At 29.3% G+C, this 24,518-nt stretch overlaps 4 protein-coding genes across 4 annotated transcripts; 1 reads left to right on the forward strand and 3 right to left on the reverse strand.

Moving 5' to 3' along the window:
• Positions 1-8,618: 8,618 nt before the first annotated feature.
• On the forward strand, positions 8,619-10,970 carry LOC124945313 (acyl carrier protein 1, mitochondrial). The gene is made up of 2 exons (XM_047485723.1): positions 8,619-8,877; positions 10,602-10,970. Exons 1-2 carry the CDS (start codon positions 8,674-8,676, stop codon positions 10,776-10,778), a joined length of 381 nt encoding a protein of 126 aa, XP_047341679.1. The 5' UTR covers positions 8,619-8,673; the 3' UTR covers positions 10,779-10,970.
• Positions 10,971-11,835: 865 nt separating this feature from the next.
• On the reverse strand, positions 11,836-12,417 carry LOC124909980 (putative invertase inhibitor). Its single transcript, XM_047450607.1, has one exon. It carries the CDS (start codon positions 12,415-12,417, stop codon positions 11,869-11,871), a length of 549 nt encoding a protein of 182 aa, XP_047306563.1. The 3' UTR covers positions 11,836-11,868.
• A 3,812-nt stretch (positions 12,418-16,229) lies between these two features.
• Positions 16,230-19,663, reverse strand: LOC124910269 (putative casein kinase II subunit beta-4). Its single transcript, XM_047450896.1, has 5 exons — positions 19,119-19,663; positions 18,256-18,477; positions 17,871-17,980; positions 17,617-17,782; positions 16,230-16,700 (listed from the first exon to the last, which is right to left on the reverse strand). Exons 1-5 carry the CDS (start codon positions 19,405-19,407, stop codon positions 16,570-16,572), a joined length of 918 nt encoding a protein of 305 aa, XP_047306852.1. The 5' UTR covers positions 19,408-19,663; the 3' UTR covers positions 16,230-16,569.
• A 1,223-nt stretch (positions 19,664-20,886) lies between these two features.
• On the reverse strand, positions 20,887-24,502 carry LOC124910554 (cytochrome c oxidase-assembly factor COX23, mitochondrial). Its single transcript, XM_047451221.1, has 3 exons — positions 24,197-24,502; positions 21,360-21,436; positions 20,887-21,254 (listed from the first exon to the last, which is right to left on the reverse strand). The coding sequence occupies exons 1-3, from the start codon at positions 24,288-24,290 to the stop codon at positions 21,207-21,209; spliced, it is 219 nt and encodes a 72-aa protein (XP_047307177.1). The 5' UTR covers positions 24,291-24,502; the 3' UTR covers positions 20,887-21,206.
• Positions 24,503-24,518: the final 16 nt, after the last annotated feature.

Consider the following 24,518-nt stretch of genomic DNA (forward strand, 5'->3'; position numbering starts at 1 on the left):
AGAATTTACATTAAGGTTGAGGTGGAATGAAAAAAAAATGTAGTAAGATTTGATATTAATCTCTAAATCCTTAATATTTTTCAATCTAATTCATCGATAAATTATTTACTTAAATTTTTTTTTCAAGATCGTCCAACTTTTGGTTAGGGCACATTCTAACTGATTCATGAATCCATCTAGAATTATTGAGCATGTAGCGGACATATAACATTCGGCCACCTTAATTAACTAGAAAAAGAAAAAGAGGTATTGATTGATTGATTTTAGCACTACAAAATGACAATTGAGATGGATAAGATAAAAAAAATGATAAATAGTTATAAGCTAATGAGGTGAATTAGGCAAATGAGTCAATAAAATCATCATCTCTCATTTTTAGTGGGATAATCTATTGGTTGTTGAGACTTATGTTTGGTGGTTTGGCATTGTTACATTATTATGATTATGTATTTAAATCATTTTAAATCCATCAACGTCACGTTTCTATTTCTATCGACAAATTAATACAAATTTAACTATTAAATATAAAGATAAATTGTCATTTAGTTTAAAATTGTATCTTCTAAATAATAATTCATCTTAATCTTACATTTTCATTAAAATTTAGATCATAAAAAATAATGTATTAAAGTTTTAGATTCATATTCATGTTTATAAGCAGCCATATTTATTTAATTCACCCACTCCCATTAGCTCCATTTAATGATCATCCTAGGGCCAGCAATGATCTTCTCTATTTGTTTCTAGTATCCACCTCCATTAATTATTTATTTATTAAGGCACCTGCAAAATGTAGGGATATTAATTATTCATCACTGTTTGTGGGGTCTTAATTCTTAAGAGGAAAATGATCAACTAGGTATTGAGTTACTTTAAATGTTTTTTTCTTTCTTTCAAATTAAACTATATTAATTAACATTTAAACATATAAATTAAGCTATATGAGGCATACATGATGCATGCATTCTAATTATAGAGGTCAAACTTTTATTTTATTAATTTTTCTTTTGTTTATCATCAGATCACTTCATGACTAGCTATAGTCATTATAATTAAAATGGGTTGGTTGTTGTCATTATAAATTTAATTCCATAATGGGTTCCCATTAGAATTTTAATTTAAATGTGTATAACTTGTGAAATTATATGGTCGGTTGCCATCTTAATTTTAAATAAAGAAAATATACATTTTCATATAAATTTGAAGCTTATTGTTGATACATGTATAGTCTAAAAATTAAACGTATCATATTTGAATATTACTAAAACGATTTAAATTGAAGTGTAATCATGTAGCGACGTGTTAGTTTCCAATCAATTAATTAAAAAAAAACATATCAATTTGAGGAGTCATTTGACCTTTTATTTATAGGGTTTGGCTTAAAAACATTTTGAAAGCAACATATGAGAAGTAATTAAGACGTGATCAAATAAATTAATACTCTTATTATGTATGGTCTATTCTTACAAATTAATTGCGACCCATTATCTAAAAAACCATTCAAACACACAAATAAATCAAAAGACTCAATATAATATATTGGTCCAAAATGACGGTTGAACTACATTTGAGATAGCGTGTAAAAACAATTACAAATAGTGATGTATTATTATAATTTTGTATTTTAAAAAAAAATCTCACAAAAATAGTCATATATAGTAAGAGTCTTACCAAAAAAAGTCACGTCATCACTATGAGGTGTCATGCTAACTCTTCTTTATTTAAAAAAATAAAATAAATTCAAATAAATAAGAACATATATTAGTATTTTATTCTGTCAACTAATTTTTTATCATTACTAAAAAAAATGATCTATTTTTTTCTTTTTATATAAAATTTAAATACGAAATATATTACAATAATATAATCACTTAAATTTCTAAATACATTTTTTCAAACAACCCAATAAAAAGTTCAATATCAAACAAGCTCGTGTAAACATACAAATTATTATTATGATTTTTTTAATCAAAACATATCCAACTTCAGGGTTTAGTTTTTTAATGAAAAAGCTTGATACTATTTTGGATTCTAGTAAAAATGTTCTTAGACATTTAATTAGATTTTGATCCATTTAATTTAATTGATAGATATATTCTAACCCCCACCAATAGATAGATTGGTACTGCTTTTATTTATTTATTTATAACAATTACAAAAATAATATATAAGGAGTTGGAAAGTGACTATTAGAGTATTTTTTTTGTTTGTTTATTTGAGTGTTTGATTTATTTTTTAAATGAATCAGTCAAATTCTATTAACTAATTTGATTATATTTTTAATTTTTTTTGTAAAGAAAAGAAAATAAAATAGATTCAAATAAATAATACAATTGGACTTTTTTTTTATATATTATTATTATTATTATTTTTAAGAAAACTAACATTATTCCACAAAGTAATGATTCTTCTATTAACTAAAGCATTTTAAAAAATAAATATTCTAAATAAGAATTGAGCTGTGATATTTCATTTCTTAGCCACCAACTTAATAATATAAAATAATACATTTTTTATATTTCACAAACTAAATCTTATAATTTATATTTTTAACATGTAAAATATACAAATATCCACACTTCAAAGATAACCTTGTAATTATTTGTCAACTACAATGTCTACTTATCTTATCTAGAATATTATAAGAAGATGAATATATATATGAAATTATATAGATATGTTAAATTCTTAACCATCTAGAAATTAGATAGATATATTAAATGCAACCAGTGAATAAATTTTGTAAATGCCTTAATTAATATTCACTTTAGTCAAAATGCACCATTAATCAAATGGTAGATTTTTTTTACCTAAAAATACTAAAATATAATATTTTATTTGTATTGGTTAGATGTGTTTTTTTTATGATGATTTGTCTTAAATATAAACATTGTTTAAGTTATTATTATTATTATTATTATTATTTTAAGAATAATTTAAAAAAATAACTATATATTACATAAAAGCAAATAATGAGTCATTCTATCAATCATGTTGAAATAACTATCAAAATAAAATATTTGAAATAATCATAGGCTAATATATATATATATATATATATAATAATAATAATAATAATAATACTTAATTTTAAAGTGTCGAGATTGACAGGTCGAGAGATGTAGTTAATTTCGATATATATATATGAAAGTAAATGGATACTTGAGTCGGATCGTGAGTTAACCCGCTCATAAATTTAAAACGGTTAAAAATAAAAATGTTATATGTATGTTTTGAACTTGTAACCTAACAAATACAACCATTTAACCAACTAGACTAATACGATTTTATATTTTAAATTAAATACCAAATTTGATGAACGTGAGACATTCTTAGACATATTTATAAGTTCAACTTTTTAACTAACTAATATATATATATATATATATATATATATATATATATGCTTAATTTCAAAGTGTCTGGATTGTCGGGTCAAGAGCTGTGGTTAATTTGGATATATATGTGAGAGTAAATGCATATTTGGGTCGGATTGTGGATTGACCCACTCATAAACTTAAAACGGTTAAAAATAAATTAAAATTAAAAATGATATAGGTATGTTTCGAACTCACATCTAACAAAAACAAGTACAACTCTTTAACAAACCCTTTAATTGATATATATATATATATATATATATAATATTAGTTAAAATTTGCGACGAAAGTGGTGGTGGGTAAATGACATTCACAATATTAGAGGTTGATTGTGATGAATGGTTAAAATATGCAATGAAATTGATTGTTGGGTAAATATCATTCACGATATGAAATCCCCTCTTCTAGCATAGCGACAATAAGAAGTGGATATTAACCTTAAGTTCTTCGGTTCGAGCCCGTCAGGCGCCAAGTTCCGCGCCTAGTTAAATGGTTACGTGTGTTTGCGGCTACATACTTAATCCGGTGTCCCATTTTTTTCATTCACGATATGAAAGAAGATGGATTGTTGTTTGTTGATTTGACCGAAGTGAATGTGTAAGGTCACAAGATTAGAGGTCAATTGAGGTGAATAAAAATATGTAATGAGATGGTTGGTTAGTCTAAGTGAGTATGCCACACGATGAGAGGCCGACTAGGTCAATTGAGGTGGATAAAAATATGGAATGAGATGGTTGGTTAGTCGAGTGAGTATGTCACACGATGAGAGGTCGATTGGGGATTAGTGGTCAAAGTGAGGGTAAAAGAGATTGATAATGTACAAAAGTGAAAGTTTAAGGTCACGGTATGAGATGTCCGATTAGGGTCGATAAATGTGAAATGACATGGACTGGTCAGTTGAAGTGAAGATAAGTAAGTTGGGTTGTTTATTGTAAATATGTGAGGAGATGAATTGTTTGACTGAAATGAAAGTAAAGTCTCAAGATGAGAGTTAATTGAGATTTATGCAATAAAAACGTGGAATGAGATTGTATTTGTTAATCGAAGTAAGTAAGGTCAAACTATGAGAGATCGATTGGAGGATTGATGGGTCAAAATGAGGATAAAAGAGATTGATAACGTTAGAGATGGTTGAATTGTCCGAAATGAAATTGTGTAAGGTTACACAATATGAGATGTTGATTAGGGTGTGGATAAATGTGGAATGAGATTATTAGTTATCCGAAGTGAGGATAAAAAATAAAGTTGTATATTGTAAAATATGTGAGGAGATGAGTCACGAGATAAGAGACCACTAGTTAGAGATTGGTGACCAAAGTGAAGAGTAAAAGAGATTGGTGATGTTGGAGATGATTAATTTGACTGAAATGAAAGTGTAAGGTCACATATGAGAGGTCGATTATTGTGGTGGACAAATGTGGAATGAGATGGATGGTTGGCCGAATTAAGGATAAAGAAGGTCGGGTTGTATGCAAATGACATTGGTTAAAACTTGCGATGAAATTAGTGTGTGGGTAAATGAGAGTGTTTTATTTTTTATTTTAATATATTATTCGTGATTTATTAAGAATTTTAAACATTAAAATACATATTAGTATAATTTTTTTTAGTAATTTTTTATATTTTTATCCGTGTGTATCGCACGTGAATTTTCCTAGTTTATCTTTAATATCGTTGTTGTGAGGAAGTGATGCAAAATAATAAGTTTGTTAAAAAAATCTTTATTTTTTAACTCTATAATTTTATTATTTTATACCAATAAATTGATATAAAATATAGTTGTGAAAACATACCTGAATCGGTAATGAATAACAGTTCACTAAGTTTTTTTTTGGGGGGGGGGGGGAACAGCTTAGTGCCATTTCATTAAAACCCAAAAGAGGGAAAAAAAATACAAAGTTTAAGATCAGATCTAGACAATTTCTAGATTTGACAATGAAATAATAATTGAATTACAAACAATAACAATAATCAATTAGCGCCTACAACGTTTTTACTTTTATTCTACTTGTGACCTTCTCAAACGAAATATCCCATATATGACAGAACTTTCTATTCTCTTCATTCCTTTGGATTCCTCTCCAAGATTGAATGAGTACATTTCCATCTGAAGTTATATCTCTCCAAATATCTTCAGCGGTTCTACTTCTTCCACTGTGAGTTCTTGAATTTCTTTCTTTCTTTCCAGATATTGTAGATTATTGCTCCAAAGTAGCATTTCAACATACTTACATAGAAGGATCTTCCTTTTGCTTTATTCTTCATCCACTCTTGAATTTCTTCCCATATTCTTGGAAAGTTGATGATGTTCATGTTTGCAGCATACATCCTCCAGATTTGTATTACAAAAGAGCATTCCCCAAATAAATGGTTTATGCTTTCCTCAACTCCCGAACATAGGACACAGTTGATATCAGGAATGTTTATATATTTTCGAATTCTGTCTTTTGTTGTCAACCTTTTCCTGTATACCAGCCAGAGAATAAATTAGTGACGAGGAATAATCTTTGGAGACCATACCACATTATGCCAATCTACCTCATGTCCTCTTGTTCTAACCATTTCTCATGCCTTTCCTGTAATAAACTTCTCATTGCTTTCTGTTTTCCAGCTTATTTCATCATTATTTTCATTGAGTTGCTTCTGCCTCATTAGGTTTATGATTTTATCACCTTCTGGAATACGTCTCAAAAGTGAATCACATCTACCTTCATATACGTCTCTAAATGAGTACTTGATGTATTCTCTTTTAACTCTGTTTCCTTACATTTTTCTTTGAATATAATGGGAATATTATCCAGCCAAAGATCATGCCAGAATAGTACCTCTCTTCCATTTTCAATTGTGGTTTTCACCATTTGAAAGACATCTTTTCTTGTTTTTAGTATTTTCTTCAATGACCATGTCATTCTTTCGTTGATGCTTAGTGTCCAGATACATATTATATGAGTTTGAACATACATATTTGATAAATTTAACATAATAAATAGACTATCTATATGAGTTGAAAATATAATCCTAATATATAATTATTATTCGGGCCATCAACCAAATTTTAATGATATTTTTGTTTTTACATAAATATATTTCATATTTATTATAAAGGTCAGAATAAGTCATAATCTTTATATTTAGTAAATAACATTAATTAGATTGATAATTTTTAATAATATATAATTACTCACTAATATATTTACCGAAATATGGTTGGAATTAATTCTAACAAAACTTAGTGAAAAAAAATGAGCAGCATATTTTTATTTGTCGTTATTTTATAATATATTATTAAAATACTCACCACCGACTAGGAGGTTTTATTAGGTTAACGTTAAACTAAAAATATATAGATATATAAATAGGTAGATTTTAATAATGAATATATTCTATGAGGGACAATTTTTAGTTAATTAAAATGATAATAAGTAAATAAGATTAATTAAAGTGATAATAAGTATGATGTTTCATAAACATTTAATTGAGTTGTAAATATTCTATATATAATCTTGTTTGAAATTATTCATAATATATTTATTTTTGTTTAAATTTATTCTATTAACATTATTATTATAAAATGTTATTACATGGTTAATTTGAAGTTAAAAATAGACGGATATTTCTCCTATATATATATTCTCTATTTTTCTAATTTCCATTATGATATTCGTCTTTCTATTACTTCTTCAACTTTAATCTCAAACAACAATGTTACATACTAAGACAACGGCAACGTTATTACAAACTAAATCAATTTAAGATATATTGCGAGTTTCTTTATATTTAACTATTTCATTTTTCTATAAGAGTTAAAACATAAAAATAAATTTTGAGTTACGTTGAAATTTATGTTCACATGTCTGAACATGACAAACATACATCACCACCTTTCTCTACTCCATCTTTTTCCATATCGCCAATTTCAACATATTCAAAAACCTATTTTTAGGTTTAACTCTGGTAACGTAACGAAATAGTTAAATACGGCGAAACTCATTTGAATCGTCCGATCAGCAACAAGTCAACCACGTCGTCGTCTTAGTTATCAACATCGTTATCTGAAAATTGAGTGGAACAGTTTCGTCGTCGTTTAAAACTGAAAAAGTCATCTATTAACAGATGGTGAGAGATTTGTCAATAGTAACACTTAGAAAAATAAATATGCAACATATATGAGAAGTTAGTACCAATTTTCAACCCATATAATTAACAATGTGATCACATTTTAAAACGATTTTAGACGTTTAAAAAATAATTCAAATAAAAAAATGTATAAAATAAAATTTCAAATAAAATAATGTATAGTTAGGGGTGTCAATTCGGGTGATTCGAGTAAGTTTCGGTTGGATTAAAATAGGTGCATTACAAAAAATTCTCAACCCGAACCCGACATGAAGTCGAACCAACCCAAAAACAACCTACCCGGCCAACCCGAATAACCTGAAATGATTTTTGTACTATTAAAATTACTTTTATTATTTAACAAAATTATTAATAAAAAATACATAATAATATTTTAATTTAAAAACAAAATAACAAAAACTGGCCTAAATATAATAATTGTGTTTATAAGTTTAATTATTTAAATTTAAAGTCTAATGGCTAATTACTCCACAAAAAAAATAATTGTTTAAAAAATTCAAAAATTTAATCAAAAAAAATATTACCTATTGAAAATTGTGATATAACATACCAAAAGAAAAAAAAAATTCAAGAATCACAAAAGTAACTTTCAACTTTCAAACCCCATTTCTCCGTTGTTGTGCACTAGTTTAAGTAATTGAATGATTTGATTCATCTCTATTATCCCCATTTATGATTAAACTCATAATATTTTTATGTCAATCCGGGTCAACCTGAAACTAATCCCTTTTTTTTCAGGTCAGATTTTAGGTCTAACCTGAACTGACCCGAACCCTAACCCAATATTTTTCAAGTCGACTCATGTTAGGGTTGACGAGTCGAATTCATTTTTGACACCTCCAATGTATACAAATATATTTTAAACTTAGTTAAATTGATATGAATTATTATATTATTATCAATTAGTTAAACCAACGGAACTAATAGAAAATCGCTAATTTAAAAAAAAAAAATTTGGTTAATTGATTGTAATATTTGGGCATAAATGTGTTAATTTTTTTATTTAAGGGGCAATAAACGTAAAGGAAATAAGTGTAAGGGCTTATTTTTACATCAATTGCATAGTGGAGTTAAGAGCGGTTAAATACCGGAAATACCCTCTTTATTAACCAGAAGGTGGAGAGCAAGTGAGAGAACGAGCTAGAGAGAGAGAGAAATGGCGTCGGCGCTGAGAGGAGCCATCCTTCGTCACATTCGAGTTCCAATAGCTGAAACTCAAACCCTAAATGGGTCAAAGTTGAGCCTTTGTAGCTTCAATCGGTCGATGTCCTCCCATGGCGATGATCATCTGACCAAGGATCAAGTAACCCAAAGAGTTCTAGACGTCGTCAAGAGTTTCCCCAAACTCGATCCTTCTCAGGTTAGTCAATCTTCTCAATTCAATTTGATACATTTCTTTATCTCTTTCATGTTAATCAAATCTGAAACTTTGGAAATGTAAATGGAGCTGGAAAGTGAAATCGATTGTTATACGATAGGGATATCGTCTCAGTTTTCTGTTAAGAAAGAAAAAGTTTGTTATTTGATGATGCTGAAGAGTATTTGAATGAGAACGAATTTGATATTTGTTATTTGAGAATTTGCATACCCTTTATTAGTTCATTATCAATGTCAAAGCCCTAGCGATGACTGCTCAATCTGTGATACTCGATTAGAGTTCTGGGATTGGATTTAGGTTAATATTGACAGAATGCTATCTAGCAGTTTCACTGTTTAATCGTGTGCCAAGCAATTTTCCTGCTAAAATGATTCTGAGTAAGAAAATTGCAAATGGTGCTGCCAAACAAGACGAACAATTTCAGAGTATGAGATTAAGGGTAGCTTAAGTAGCAAACTTAAGAGTTCAAATGGTCTTAGATTCGATTTCCACTAAAAACTCTCTGATTTAAAGGGTGAGGAGTCATGGAAGTGGGGTTGTGCTAGCCTCCATAGGAATAAACCTCGGTTGCAAAAAATGAGAGAAAGAAAACAGGTGAAGTCGGGATGTAGTGAAGCTCTAAGAATCCCATATTTTTTCTTTGGTTAACCTAAATACCTGAGAGGTTTGATCTATCTTGAGGCCAAGGAAGTACATTGCTTCTGCAAGATCTTTGATGGTTAAGGATCTATGCAAAATCCTTAACATCTTGTATTTCAGATAATTCATCTCCAGATACAAGAACATGATCATCATATAGCAGTAAAGAGGTGAAACTAGAAACCTTTTGTTTAGTAAAGAGACAATTATCATGAGATGATTGATTAAAGTCAAAATCAACGAACTTGTTACAAAATTCAATCTTCCATTGTCTAGAAGCTTGCGCTTTAAGCTGTAAAGACTTTTAACAAGTCTACAAACTTGTCCATGTTTAGCTTTAACATACCCATGTGGTAGCAATAAATAGACTTACTCATCCAACACACTGAAGGAAGGCATTGTTAATGTCTAATTGATGTTGATGCCAAGATTTAACATTTGCTAAGGCTAATAATATTGTAACAGTTACTAGCTTAGCAACATGTAAATAGCTATTCATGATATTCCACCCTTTCTTTTGATTAAATCCTTTCACAACAGGTGAATAGCTAACATCTGGTTTGAGTTTCAATTTATAAACCCACTTTGAATCAATTGCCTTTTTACATTTTTTTTGAATTTTTGTCGTATACAAGGTACTACTAAGCTCGAAGGTTGCCCATCTTCCATTTTTAGCTATCTTGAGTATCCTGAAAAAATTAGCTTCAAGTTAGAGAGCTGTGCTAGAAAAGCCATATATATTTGATTTAGGTAAGGGAAAACATTTGAAACATAGTCTCCATCAAAGCTGGTTTAGTTTAAACTCCTTGAGATGTGCATAGTAGGCAGTTTAACTATCTTCAGGTAATTTCAGCAGTTCTTTCTGAATCATTACTATCATAGTTGAGGTTTGTGGATTTGCATGTTCAATCAAGTTGTCTAAATCAAAGTTCTTTTTAATCAATGAACCAACCAGTCATTTAAATTTTTCATGCTTCGAACTTGTTTACAGTTTGTGCTTCTGTTGTAAAAGACAGGACCAATGAATCTCTTCTAACGATATGAAAATTGATTGTGATTGCATGCAGGTAACACCTGATGTTCATTTCCAGAAGGATCTAGGTTTAGACAGCCTGGACACAGTGGAAATTGTAATGGCTCTTGAAGAGGAGTTCAAGCTAGAGATTCCAGATAAAGAAGCTGATAAGATTGATTCCTGCACTCTTGCAATTGAGTATATCTATAACCATCCAATGTCTAGTTAAAGTTAAAAAGTCTACAATTTCCCATCCTTCAATTGTCGTCCATAACATGGCGAATCAAAACGATGTTTGTCCTGCCATTTTCTGTTCACATTTTTCTACTGCTCATAGTCTTTTGACTGGAGAATAAGTAGTTTGTTAAAACATTAACTGCTTTTGATCAGCATGTTTTATGAAACAATTTGATTTGATTGTCCTCCTATCATTCTTGGTTTTCATTTCATGGTTATTGCAATTAGAGTATAAACATTTCAGGTAAGAGGTTTTGGTGATGAATCCATACAAGATTGGATTTTCAAAAAATCACTTTTATCTCTGTATTAATATCCAGGAATCATGTGGATGATGCAATCCATGAGAAAAAAAGGTAGATGCTCATGATAGCTTTCCTGTGGTACTTTATTTGATGTTGATAGTTGGCGAAAAAATATTAACAAATTTATAAATCAAGTTTTCTCTAACCATTATCTCATTTAAATCAACCTTGGGTGATTTCTTTTTCAGAATATTTTAAAAGAATATTTTGTAATAAGAACTTAAAAGGTTGATGATACACATAGTCATCGAAACCGAACCAACCAGCAACTAGAGCTAAGGAAATATAACCAGCTTCTTCTCGAGCAAAAAAAATGGTTCATTCATAGTCATCGAAACCAGCCCAACCATCAACTAGAGCTATTGACCGAGATCATTCAACACATTAGGATGAACATCATTCATAGTCATCGAAACCAGCCCAACCATCAACTAGAGCTATTGACCGAGATCATTCAACACATTAGGATGAACAAGATACCAAGGCAAGCCCATGAAAATACTCCCTCGCTTCGCCATGAGCAGGTCCCTAAAGTGCTTTAACCCTATATGTCCAATCAACTGCTGCCACTCAACACATTTCGGGGAGATCCTTTTTCGTTAGATGAATCCGGAAACAAGAAGATTACAACTTAGAATGTTATAGAATGACTTGCTCCCATATTCTTATAATTATATTCCATAAGATTTGAAATGAAATTACATTATGCTTTCACAGTTCAAAAATAAAATAAAAACAATAATACTATAAATCAACCCATATAATTAAACTAACTAATTACCCTTTCTGAATGAAGTTCATAATGAAAAGAACAATGGCAGAAAGCTGAAACGTATCATCATTCCTCTTCGTCAATGGCGAAACAATCCCCTTTCTCTCCTTAAACCCATCTTCACATGTAGTAACAGAAGTCATAACAGCGCTTATATGAATATTAGCATCGTTAAATCTCTTGCCATTGTAGTTCTTCATAGCCTTCTTAACAGAGTCTAATGCTTCAGAATAGAGTTGAAAACAGTCATTTAAACATGCCCTGTAATAAAGATCATGTTTTTTCTCCTTAAGAAGATGCATAATATGACATCTAGCATCAGTAATGTTATAACGGACGAGACGGATTCCGATTGATCCTAGCCCACGAACGGTGGCGCAACGGCTGGCCGGCGCCGCCTGTAGAGAGGTGAGACAGAAACCGTATTTGCTTGTTGGGTTATCTTGGATGGATTGTTTGCAGGTTTCATTGATTAGGTTTGAAGCTTTTGTGGATTGGAAAATGAAGAAGATGATGATGGTGATGATAAAGAGAAGGCAAGAAATTAGCCTCATTTTTTTGTTTGAAGATTTATTATTATTATCATCGAAGGGTTTTATCTTTTACTTATAGGTAAAGGAAGGAATGGGGGTAATAATATTATGAAAAAGTAAAAATTAAAATATTATAAAGTGTGAATTTGCTTTTTCCATTTTTGGATTATTATATTAAAAATAATTAAAACTTTCTTGAAGTAATTAGGAATATAGTTAGTCTTGACTTTTTAAAAGTATTTCCCCAAAAATTCAATTAGTTTAACTATTTTTAGGGTTGTTTTTGTTAGATTTTCCTATAAGTTAGTGATGAATAGTTCAATCAATCTCTTATAAGAGAATTTATTATTATTTTAGGGGGTAAGGTTTGAAACTTATACCTAAATATGATGTCAAATTGAAATCCTGCCTAACTGAATCGAATTGTCCCGTTTGAGGCGAATTCTCTCCGGTTAATCGGATATGGGGCAGAGATGGTATTTATGTTCTCAATCCAAATCCTTGAACACTATAAATACAATTAAATATATAAAATTACTAATATATTTATTTATTCATTATTATATGTTAGGCATCTCTATTAATAACCAATTTTTGAATTATGATCATAGTCATGAAAAGAGCTTTATGACCAAGATTTTAGTAATGGTGTTTATCCATATGACTAAAAAAATCTTGATCATTAATTAAAAAAATTTATTTTTATTTTTAAATTAAAAAATTAAAAATAATTTTTAAATATAATAATAATATTATTTTTATTTTTAAATTAAAAAATAATAAATAATTTTTAAATATAATAATTTTGTTGGGAGTTTTGATAGAAGTTTTGAGGCGAATTCTGAGATATACCTTACTAGCGACATCATATTTTGCCACCCGGTTAGATTATTACGCTTGAACTGTCGAAAACTTTCATATTCGGGATTAAAATTAGCTGAAGTGTTTGAATTATTGTTGTAGTTATCCATAATAATTTAATATTAATTATGGATAATTGTAAATAAAAGAGGATAATTAGTAAGAAATGGAGAAAATTGTGATTTTTTTGTGCTCCGAAATATAGCAAGAGTGATCTCTATTTATAGATCTCGAAAAATTACGAATTTTGGTATTTTTTTTTAAATTATAAATAATGCTAAAATCGGGTTTTAAAGATAAGAGATAAAAAAAAATATAGGCAACCAATTAGAAGCTGACAAATGGCAGCATTTTATTGGATGAGTTTGGTTGTGATTTTTGTCAAAATTTGACAAAAAAAAAAGATGATAATGAACCAATTGGTCATTAAATGACCAACCAATTGGTTATGATAAACTCACACAATCAACACGACAACCAACGTCATGACCCATTTTTGGGTCATGGATAGCCATGTTCTTATAAGAGTTTTAAGTCTCCAAAGTAAAAATAGAAAAGAGATTCCCGCCCCAATATCATCCTATCTAACAAATGTTTTTATAACTTTTGATAATAATATAATATAAAATATAAGGAGTTTTATAAATAAATAAAAAGTTCAAAACTTTGGCTGCCCATGTATCTATTTGAATATTGAAATGAATTTAGATAGAAAATTGACATTATTTTAAAATACTTTTGTTTTTCTTTGTTAAATATTTTATATTGATTTAAATTAAATAATATTTTATGATTGATTAATTGTGTATCTATAAACTTATTTATAATTTTTCATCTAAATACAACTTGAAATAATTTTATAGTGTGAAAAATTGTTATCCTTTTTTTCTTCTCTTCTACTATTATTATCTAGATATATCAAAATTGTACTTTATGCACTTATTACATTTTACTGTCAAATTTCACTTATTTGTAAAAGTGGTTCCATCAATTTAAATAAAAGAAATGTTTATAAATGAAAAGCTATGATTCCTTGTCCATAACATGTCATAATATATATTTTTTTACAAAATTAGATAAGAGGACATTTTATAAGGGCTTGTTTGATATCAGTTATTTGAGAGTTTTTGAAATAATATTTGTTTTAAAAAAAAGGAAGTTATTCAAGTTCCTAATTGGTTGAATGAATCCAATGTAATTTTATATTTAGAATTTAAATTTTATATATTTTAGTTGGTAAATTAAATGACACAATAATTGAAAAGAAATAAGATTTAATATATAATTTTTTATAAAAAAAAAAACAAAGATGAAACCTGAGTAATTGGATGAAATTCTAATAAATTAATTGACAAACACATGAGAGTATTCATATTAAGAACTTGTTGGATTATTTAAGTTTTTTATTGAGCTTTTTAAAGAATTTTTGTTGATAAAAATTGTAAGTTATTTAAGTTATAATTAAATGAATTATAATATATATATATATATAATTTATAATCATAAAATAAAATATTTTAATTGATTAAATGTTTGAAAAAAAAAATATATGATGAATTTTTGATAAAAAAAAAAGCTGAACATGAAACTAGCTATAATGCATAAATAATTGACAATTAATTAAAATAAAAGTGAATTCATTTGCATATTAATATTTTAATGAGGATTCGGAGAGCAAGTTTTGAATTCTATTTTTATTTCTTTATTATTTTGAATTTTAGATATTTTATTAAAACTAAAATAACATATTTAGTTTGAATGGAACATTTTAATAATGAATGTGAATTTGACTAAATATTTTTGGGTAAGTATGGTTGAATGACAATTTTTTATTATTATATATATTAGTTTCAAGTTTTTATTATCATTGAACTATTTCTTATATATCATGTTGGTCAAAATTTATTTATTATAAATCAAAATCTTAAATATTAATTAAGCTTGATTTTATTTATTATATTATTATAATTATAAATATTTCATTTAAGAGAGTTGAATATTTTAACCATAAATAATCTTTTTATAATAGTATCAAATTTCATGATTTATTACAATATAGACTGATATATATATATATATATATATCAATATATACTATTTGAAGTCAATCTTAAATTTTATATCTTTTATCAAAAATAAATTATATACTTTTGTAATACTTAGTAGAATTAAAATTGAAATATAAAAGTTAGCTAACTATTTTTCTTTTTCTTTTTGGACAAGGGTTAAAACTAAACTTATATTGGACAATATTAGAACGGCAAATGAGTCAAATCGAGCTCAATTGAGTATTTACTAGCAAATGAGTCAACTCGAGCTCAAATGAATTTATAAATTTGAGTTCGAAACCGACTCGACTATTTAACTAAAAACTCGGTTCGACTTGAAAACTTGAGCTACAATAAATTTTTAAATATGTGTGAAAAGTAAATATTGATTTTAAATTTTAGATTTTAATATTAAAATAAATATATTATTTCTTATCGGACTAGTAAAAGGTCGACAAGTATTATATAAGCTTGATTCTTATATTAAAGAAGTAGGCTCAATTCGAACTTGGTCAAATAAGTCTTAACCAAGCAGTTTGCGAACAACTTGACCAGAGTATACAAATATTAGAATCATATTAAAAAATAATTGAAAAAAAAATTAAGGAGAGAAAAACCACATTAAGAATAACAAATTCCTCAACTTATAGAACATGATTCAAATAAACTTGATATAAAATAACCAATAAAAAAATTATTCATTCAAATAAAAACAAAGTGAAAGAGGTTCAAATTTACCTTAAATCTTGGTTTTCATTGTTACATGGTTTGTCTAATACATAAATATTAATTCAAAAGAGTAACAACCAATAAGCAAGTTCAAAGATGTTTTTTACAGCCAATAGCTACATTTGAAGATGATCTGATCTGTTTAAAACTTTTTTTACAGTACAGTAAGAGTAAACTTTATGATAAAGAGAAGAGTGAAAAAACAAGTTATGCATATACTTAAAAAAACTACAACATAGTTTTCTAACATGTCTCAATTGAAGAAGTAAATCAAATGATGAACACTGAATGTAGAAATCAATCAGTACTAATAAAACAGAGAAATGCAGTAGATTCAACTAAAATTACAACAAGAAAATATCTATTATCGCAACCTGATGAATTAATAATACAAACCTGCTCCCCTCCTGTTATAATATACAATAAAATTTTGGAAGGTTGAATTTTGTTCATCACACCCTTTGCTAGCAGTAGTAGTGTCAAATCCATTGAGAGATCTAAACAGGCGAAGAACTTTTTTTCGTTTTTTCTTTCTTCATGGCTTGTGGAGCTTGAATCCAAACACCCTTGGAACATAGCACTGAGTTGTTTTCTGTGGCTTCAGATGCCCGTATGTCATCAGAAATAAATGTGGAAATGTAGTTCCAAAATAGGCTCCATCAATATCTTCCAATTGTTTAAGGAATTCAATCACAAGAAGCAGAAGAGTTATCGAGTATTATTAGCAGCAAATGAATCATCAATGTAGATGGATTTAGACAGCTGTTTGATAATACAAACTTAACTAGATAATATAAAGTAATGAGCATATAAAAGACAACTTTAACCATAGGAAATTAATCAAATTACAAGGGTAATATTAGGTGGTGTTTGATAGCTCAGCTAATCACTTGATCTTAGAAATTGTAAGTGATTATTTGAAATAAGTTAATTTGATATGTTACTTAAAACCACTTAAAATCTTTAGATTCAGCTCAAATGAAGCTAGAAATAGTAAGTTATGAATGACAAACTCAATAGTATAGTTTGTGGCTACATGTGCATATAAAAAAACAACATTAACCTTAAAAAATTAACTAAATTACAATATTATATCACTACAAGGGTAAAATAGTACTTTTCAAATTATTTATTACAGAATTTCTAGGTTTCTTAAGTGTTTTTAAATACTTTTTTGACCTAGTTTCAGATTTTGTCAAATCAACTTGCATAGTACTTAAAGATTCAGTTATTTTCATATGGTTTATTCAACATGATACTTATCTAATTCAACATGACAACACATAATATTTACTTTTATAATATATATATGTAGTTATATATTTTATTAAAACAATTTACATATCAAGTACTTAAAATTCAGGATTCTCATATGATTTATTCAAACATTCTAATATTTAGTTTTATCAAATGCATCCTGATTAAAAATCCATTGACAGTTTCTCTGCCATATCCGGATCCAGATTTAAAGAAATAAGACAAAAATATTTCTAAAGAGGGCTAATATCTACCTAACATGCAAGTAATTCAATCAAAGAACGTGAAAATCAAGAAAGCAATATGGCGTGCATTAAAAGGATACTGCCCTGGTACTTCGAACGGGGGTAATAGATATCTTCACACTTGGGACAGTAAATTTTCACAGTGCTTGAACGAGGTATATCCGATTGACCCACTGCGAGGCAGGGTTGCCCAGAGCAGTAAACGCTAGGGCATCGTCCAAAATCATAGCTCTTATATTTCTCCAGCTATGCATAAAATCAAAATTAGGTTTGTCAGATAAACCAAATTTATGAACATCAAAAAGATACAATATATCTCAATCTAGGACCTCACCATTGCCGCCATTCCCTTACTGGTCAATATATATCGGACATGAATCATACCATACAACATCTCTGCTGCTGATTCAACCAATTCATTCTGCTCTTCTGTGAATGTTCCATCTGTTCATGTATCAAGTGGACACATAAGGATCAGAACAATATAATCGAGCTAGATGATATTTGTAATCAAACTATATGTAACTTATAATGGTTTGTCCTTTTTTTAAAACATGTTTTTTTATCATAGCGGGATCAAAATTGAGACAGCAGCCTCTTAGTTCAAGATTGTTACCACTTGAGTGGGTTACAATGATTTGTTCTAATACAATACATTTTTGGTTTAAAAAATAAAATGAAAATCGTAAACAATCATTTTCCAGTACAACCAATCTTACCATGAGAAGATTCAACATCCAGAATGAGGTCTAGTGCATAATCATAATAAGGCACTTGACTGCTTAGTCCGCAAAGATTAAAGTCATCTTGAATGTATTCGTCATCCACCTCACAAAAAAACTCATTTCCACGCAAATTGCAGAACCATGATATCCATGAAGTGTCGTCTCCTTCAGAACCACTAACATCAGACTCTTCACTATCTGTTTCTGATTCCTCTACTGCAGAATAAAAACTTATATATAAGCATCATTATAATCCACAAAACAAAAACATGAAAAACCTTTCTCAATCTGTCTCAAATTAAGCGAAAGGTCTAACTAGGGATTCAATAAGAGAAGTGATCTATTCACTAATTTGATAAAATGCACTTTCTTGATTATGAATAAATCAATTCATAGAAAAATCAATCACATTAAACAGCGAGTCACTCATACTGAAACTAATCTGAAATCATGATCATATCATCATAATTAGTTTTCTAAAATCCAGTCCTCAAGAATTAGGGCAAAACAAATTGAAAACAGCTAAGTGAAAAAACCTTCTTACAGTTCACATTGCCTCTACAAATCATTACTTGCAGAGGACTAGCTATTTACCCACATAAAAAAAACAAATAAATAGAGTTTGTCACAACAAAATTATCATAATGGAGGAAACCGGTGAAAAAGGTATCTTCAATTAAACCCAGCAAAAGAACAACTATTTCAGCTCAAACCCCTTTCTACAAAATACCAAAGATTCCTAAACCTTAAAGCCAAAACAAACAATCTTAAATGAAACAAAAACATCAAAATGTGAAAAGAAGTTGCTTTTCAAAAGATTCCCAATTGAAAAGGTATGAAAAAAGATAGAAACAGACCATCAGAGCATTTGTTCTTGGAAGTGAGAGTGGAAGCAGTTCTAGAGTCACGATGATCAAGTTGCTGCTGCAACTTACTACCGGTGGTGGAAGTGGTCGGCATAGTACCTCTTTCCTTATCCTTACTGTTTCCGTTCAAACCAGCCCTGAAAGTAGACGGAGAAGTCTTGTCCAAGTGCTTTTCCAAAGCGTCCCCAATCCTTTTTCGATCCAAAGGGCCACTTACCTCCACCGACTTAATCGATCCACCACCACCGCCACCACCTACGCCGACTCGACCACGATACATACCCTAAACAAAATCAACAAACAAAGATGAAACTTCCGCGGGAGGGGCGGGGTGATTGATGTGATGAGATGAGATGAGGAGATCCAGAGAAAACAGAGGCGGAGAAGAGAAAATCTAAGACTAATTTACAGAGCTTAGAGAGAGAGACGGTGAAAACGAGGGTCTTTCTATTCATTCCCCTCTCTTCTACATCTAAAGAACGGAAACCTCACAAAACATACGTACACAATCTCTCTCTCTCCCCTCTCTCTCCCTCTCTCTCTCTAACCACATGCATGATGCACATTTCAAAAATATCTGCCCTTCTCTTTCTCCTTCTCTCTCTCTTCACAAATTTGGGCCATACTTTTGGGCTCGCCCCAATTAGTTATTTAGTTTTTAAATAATTATGATGACATATGTCATATTCTTTTAATAAAAATATTATATTTTTGTTCATCTTTCAAATATTTAGTTTAAATTTTTTTTAAAAAAATAAATATTTAGTATAAACTTACACCTTAGTCTAGATTGAGCTACTCATAAGTAGGAATAATATATGGGTAGGGGGTAGGGTCTTCAACGGTTTGATTTTTGGGTTATTCAAATTTCCGATTCTAAGTTATTTAAATTTTTAATATTCTTTTAAGTAATTTTGAAACCGAACCGATTTGAATAATTTTAAATTCGATTTATTCGAATTTGATTCAAATTCGATTGAATATCCAATTTAGATCAAATATTAAACATCAACTACCCATAAATAAATAAAAAAAATTTAAAGAGTTAAAAAAATAAACAAGTTGTTAAAAAGATATTATCTACTTAAATTATTAAAAAATATATAAATCACGCATAAACTTAGTGACTCATTGTCGACGATAATTACGGAGTGGAAAGGTGTCGATGACAATTGTGATATTATTAATGAAATAACTAGATATGTGAAGAATTTAGATATATGTAAAGTTAGAGATGAAGTAAGCAACTAAAAAGACCGTAAATGTCATAAGGTGGACAACTAGATAAATGAGAAAAAGATTATGAATTTACTGAATTATGAGACTGAATATTAGACATCTTGTAAGAGAGCCATGATAATTTAATAATAATATATAAAAGAAACGTTTCTTAAATTTAGTTTTCAGTTTAATTTTCGAGTTGAAACCTAAACTCGAAAACCAAACTAAAATTTGTATTTGAATTCAAATTTGTTTAGAAATCGAATTCAAATTTGTTTAGAATTCGAATTCAACTAAATATTAAACACCCTAATTGTAGGTAATTATGAATTGATTTTAAAATTAAATATGATTGAAACTAATTATTGATAAAAAAAACATTTAGTTTTAAAATGCAATCATTGTTTAGAATTAAAAACAAAATACAGCATATTATAAAAAACAATTATATTATACATTGAAAGTTTTTCTACTTAGAAAAATTGATTCTAACAACCTTTCACAAAGCAACCAGTATCTTTGTAATCAAAATAATTCATCAATTGAAAAAAAAAACTTGTAAATATATATAAATGGCATATACTGTTATTACCAACATGGGTGAAATAATTGGAACCCAATAACAAGAAGTTAGTGGCATAAAGCATCAGATTCAAGATAACAAAAAAAAGGGGAATTTTGTTTGTGTGTTAGCTATTATAAGCTTAGAGAGTGTTTTTATTTAAAAGTATATATTCTCTAATATAACCACCACTTGAAATAAGGGATAAAATAAGTATATGTAGGAATATATTTTGACACATAAATTACAAGACAAAAGATCGATTTGAATAGCTTGCACTTAGCTAATGATCATCATCACGAGAAGAGGGACCTACTCCGATTGCGCTCGAGCCTAGCTTCCCTCTGTACACGATATGTAATATGAAACCAAAATCACAATCATTCCACCTAAGGACCTATTTAGGCTAAGTTCAAGAAATCATTCATTACAGATATATACTCCTTTACCTCTTTTTTCTTGCACTCTTTGTAAGCATCAAAATGCTCTTGACATTTTGATTTTTCTGGCATAGATTTTTCAAGGCCTGTGTATTAGTTAACATTCCAAGGTCAGATATTATTGCCAAATTCTTTTGTTCTTAAATGCAAACAAATTTCAGACTGATTCGTAAAAAGTAAGGGCTAACATAGCTCAAATAGAAGATCTCATGTTTGATTCCTAATAAGAAAGCCCTAAGTTGAAGTGGGGGTATGACAATGGGAGGACGCGATAACTTTCTCGAGAGAATAAACTCTGATTTCAGAATAAGGAAAAAATATAGATACCAGATACATTTACATCCGAAGAAGAAAACTGTCACAAGCACTTCATATAAATACACTGCTAAATGAAAGTGAAGTTACCATGCATTATACAATAGAAATCCATATTCTAACAAGAAGTGTTGTGTCTTTGTTCATTAAAGTGGAAAACAGATAAGAAAATTGGTGAAGATATTGACTACACAGCAAAGATTGACTAGAACTCATTGAGGAAGAAGGAAAATAAGAATTGGTAAAGCATTAGAAGATGAAAAATGGAGATAATTGAAATACTCAAAGGGGACAGTTAGTTGATTCTAGCTCTTTATATATAACTTTTTGTGCTATTTTTATTATTGAAACAAATTAATCTCTTTAAAATGGTTATATTATGAAGATCTTAGGGATGATAAGTAATTCTTCATCAACCATCATGTTGTTCCCTCAGCACAACTCAGGTTTAAGAAAAGATCACAATACGATTGGGTTAATAGGCCTGATGGTTATTTTATTTGTTTGATCTTTTATAATGAATAAAATGTGTTGGGTATATATGAGTTACTCAAAGGGGGGAGCTTAATTAGATGCAATGATTTCTTAATTCTTATGCAGGTACTTTTTGAAGACAATAAGAAGTAAGTGATGGATTTTATTTCTAATTGTTTTGAAGACAATGCAGGTACCTCACGTTTTGCTGTAATTACTAGGAAATTATATACTTGATTTCGAAAGAGAATTGAGGTGTAACTAGCCTTGGATGATGAGAAAAAGGTTTATGCCAGTACAATATAACAAAGCAAAACCTAATAACTTTTCAGTAATCAATCTATCCAATGCTGGTGAATATGAATTTTTACTCTAGTTTGTCCTTGCAGCCTTCTATATATATTCTATACAACTTCTTATCTCTATCTTACTGTTTCTTTTGCTAATAAAAACTAAAATGTATTGTTTTTTATGATATAAGATGCCTAATTAGATTGGATATAGGGATTCAGGCTGAGCTGATCCTTGGTACCATTGTGCGAAGACAAAAATCCCCTGTTGATTCAGATGGAGACTACTTACAAGACAGAGTTACTTTTAGTGAGGAAAAATTGAAGGATTCTAATAGCAAGGCTGTAATGATGGCATGGTAGAAACCTCTATTGGAAGCTCATGCAAAAGCTATAAGCATTAGTGGTGGTGGTCAAATCTTGAACATTGGTTTTGGGACGGGCCTTGTGGACAGTGCTATTCAACAATATTCTCCTCTTTCCTAATACTTAGAAGGCGAAAATTAAACTAATCTCTCAGGTTTCACATCAAGATAGCGAGCACTTCTAACATCCATTTCCTCAATACAATGATAACACATACAAAAGCAATGAAATTGAATGCAAACTCGAAAACAAAACAAAACAAAACTTTTCAGTAATCAATCTAATATATCTTCTTCCTAACCTGACACTTAGAAGGCGAAAATTAAACCAATCTCTCAGGTTTCACATCAAGATAGCGAGACACTTCTAACATCCATTTCCTCAGCACAATTATAACACATACAAAAGCAAAGAATGCAAACTCAAAAAACAAAGCAAAACCTAAGACCTTTTCAGTAATCAATCTATCATATCTACTTCCTAACACTTAGAAGGCGAAAATTAAAGTAATCACTCAGGTTTCACATCAAGATAACGATCACTTCTGACATCCATTATTCCTCAATACAATGATAACAAATACAAAAGCAAGGAACGCAAACACGAACTCAAAAACAAAGCAAAACCTAAGAACTTTCCAGTAATTAATCTATCATGTCTTCTTCCTAACTAACCTAACACTTAGAAAGCAAAAATTAAACCAATCAGGTTTCACATCAAGATAGCGAGCACTTCTGACATCCATTTCCTCAATACAATGATAACACATACAAAATCAAAGAACGCAAACACGAACTCGAAAACAAAGCAAAACCTAAGAACTTTCCAGTAATCAATCCTCATATCTTCTTCCTAACCTAACACTTAGAAGGCGAAAACTAAACCAATCTCTCAGGTTTCACATTATAAGCGATCACTTCCGACATCCATTTCCTCAATACAATGATAACACATTCAAAATCAAAAAATTCGAACACGAACTCAAAAACAAAGCAAAACCTAAGAACTTTTCAGTAATCAATCTATCATATCTTCCTCCTAACACTTAGAAGGCAAAAATTAAACTAATCTCTCAGGTTTCACATCATGATAGCGTACACTTCTGACATCCATTTCCTCAATACAATGATAACACATACAAAAACAAAGAACGCGAACTCAAAAACAAAGCAAAACCTAAGAACTTCAGTAATCAATCCTCATATCTTCTTCCTAACACTTAAAATGCAAAAATCAAACCAATCTCTCATGTTCCACATCAAGATAGCGAACAACATCCATTTCCTCAATACAACGATAACACATACAAAATCAAAGAACACAAACTCGAAAACGAACAAACAATCACCATAATAACAGACAAATCGTAATTTCAGAGAATCAGTAGAGAAAGAGTCTTACATTTTAGCGAAGCAGTATACTCAGGATAACATTGAGAATCAGAAAACCTTGCCGTGCTAGGATACGCCGACTCAGCTTTCGTCGTCGCCATCATAATCTGATCTCCCTCAACAAATACCCTAATTTCAAATAATCCAACTTATTATTTTCCTTTTAATAAATCACAATAATTAATTAATTACATAATTAAAACTATTAACTACTAATCCATATTATCCAACCGCTTTCCCGGCGTTAGTAATTAATACGGCGATTCAATTTTATTTTATTTAAAAAAAAATTATAATCTTAGAATTTTTCTCGGGCTGCGCTCACGGTGCAC

The sequence above is a fragment of the Impatiens glandulifera genome, chromosome 7 (assembly GCF_907164915.1).
Source record: "Impatiens glandulifera chromosome 7, dImpGla2.1, whole genome shotgun sequence".
In the NCBI taxonomy this organism is placed as follows: Eukaryota; Viridiplantae; Streptophyta; class Magnoliopsida; order Ericales; family Balsaminaceae; genus Impatiens; species Impatiens glandulifera.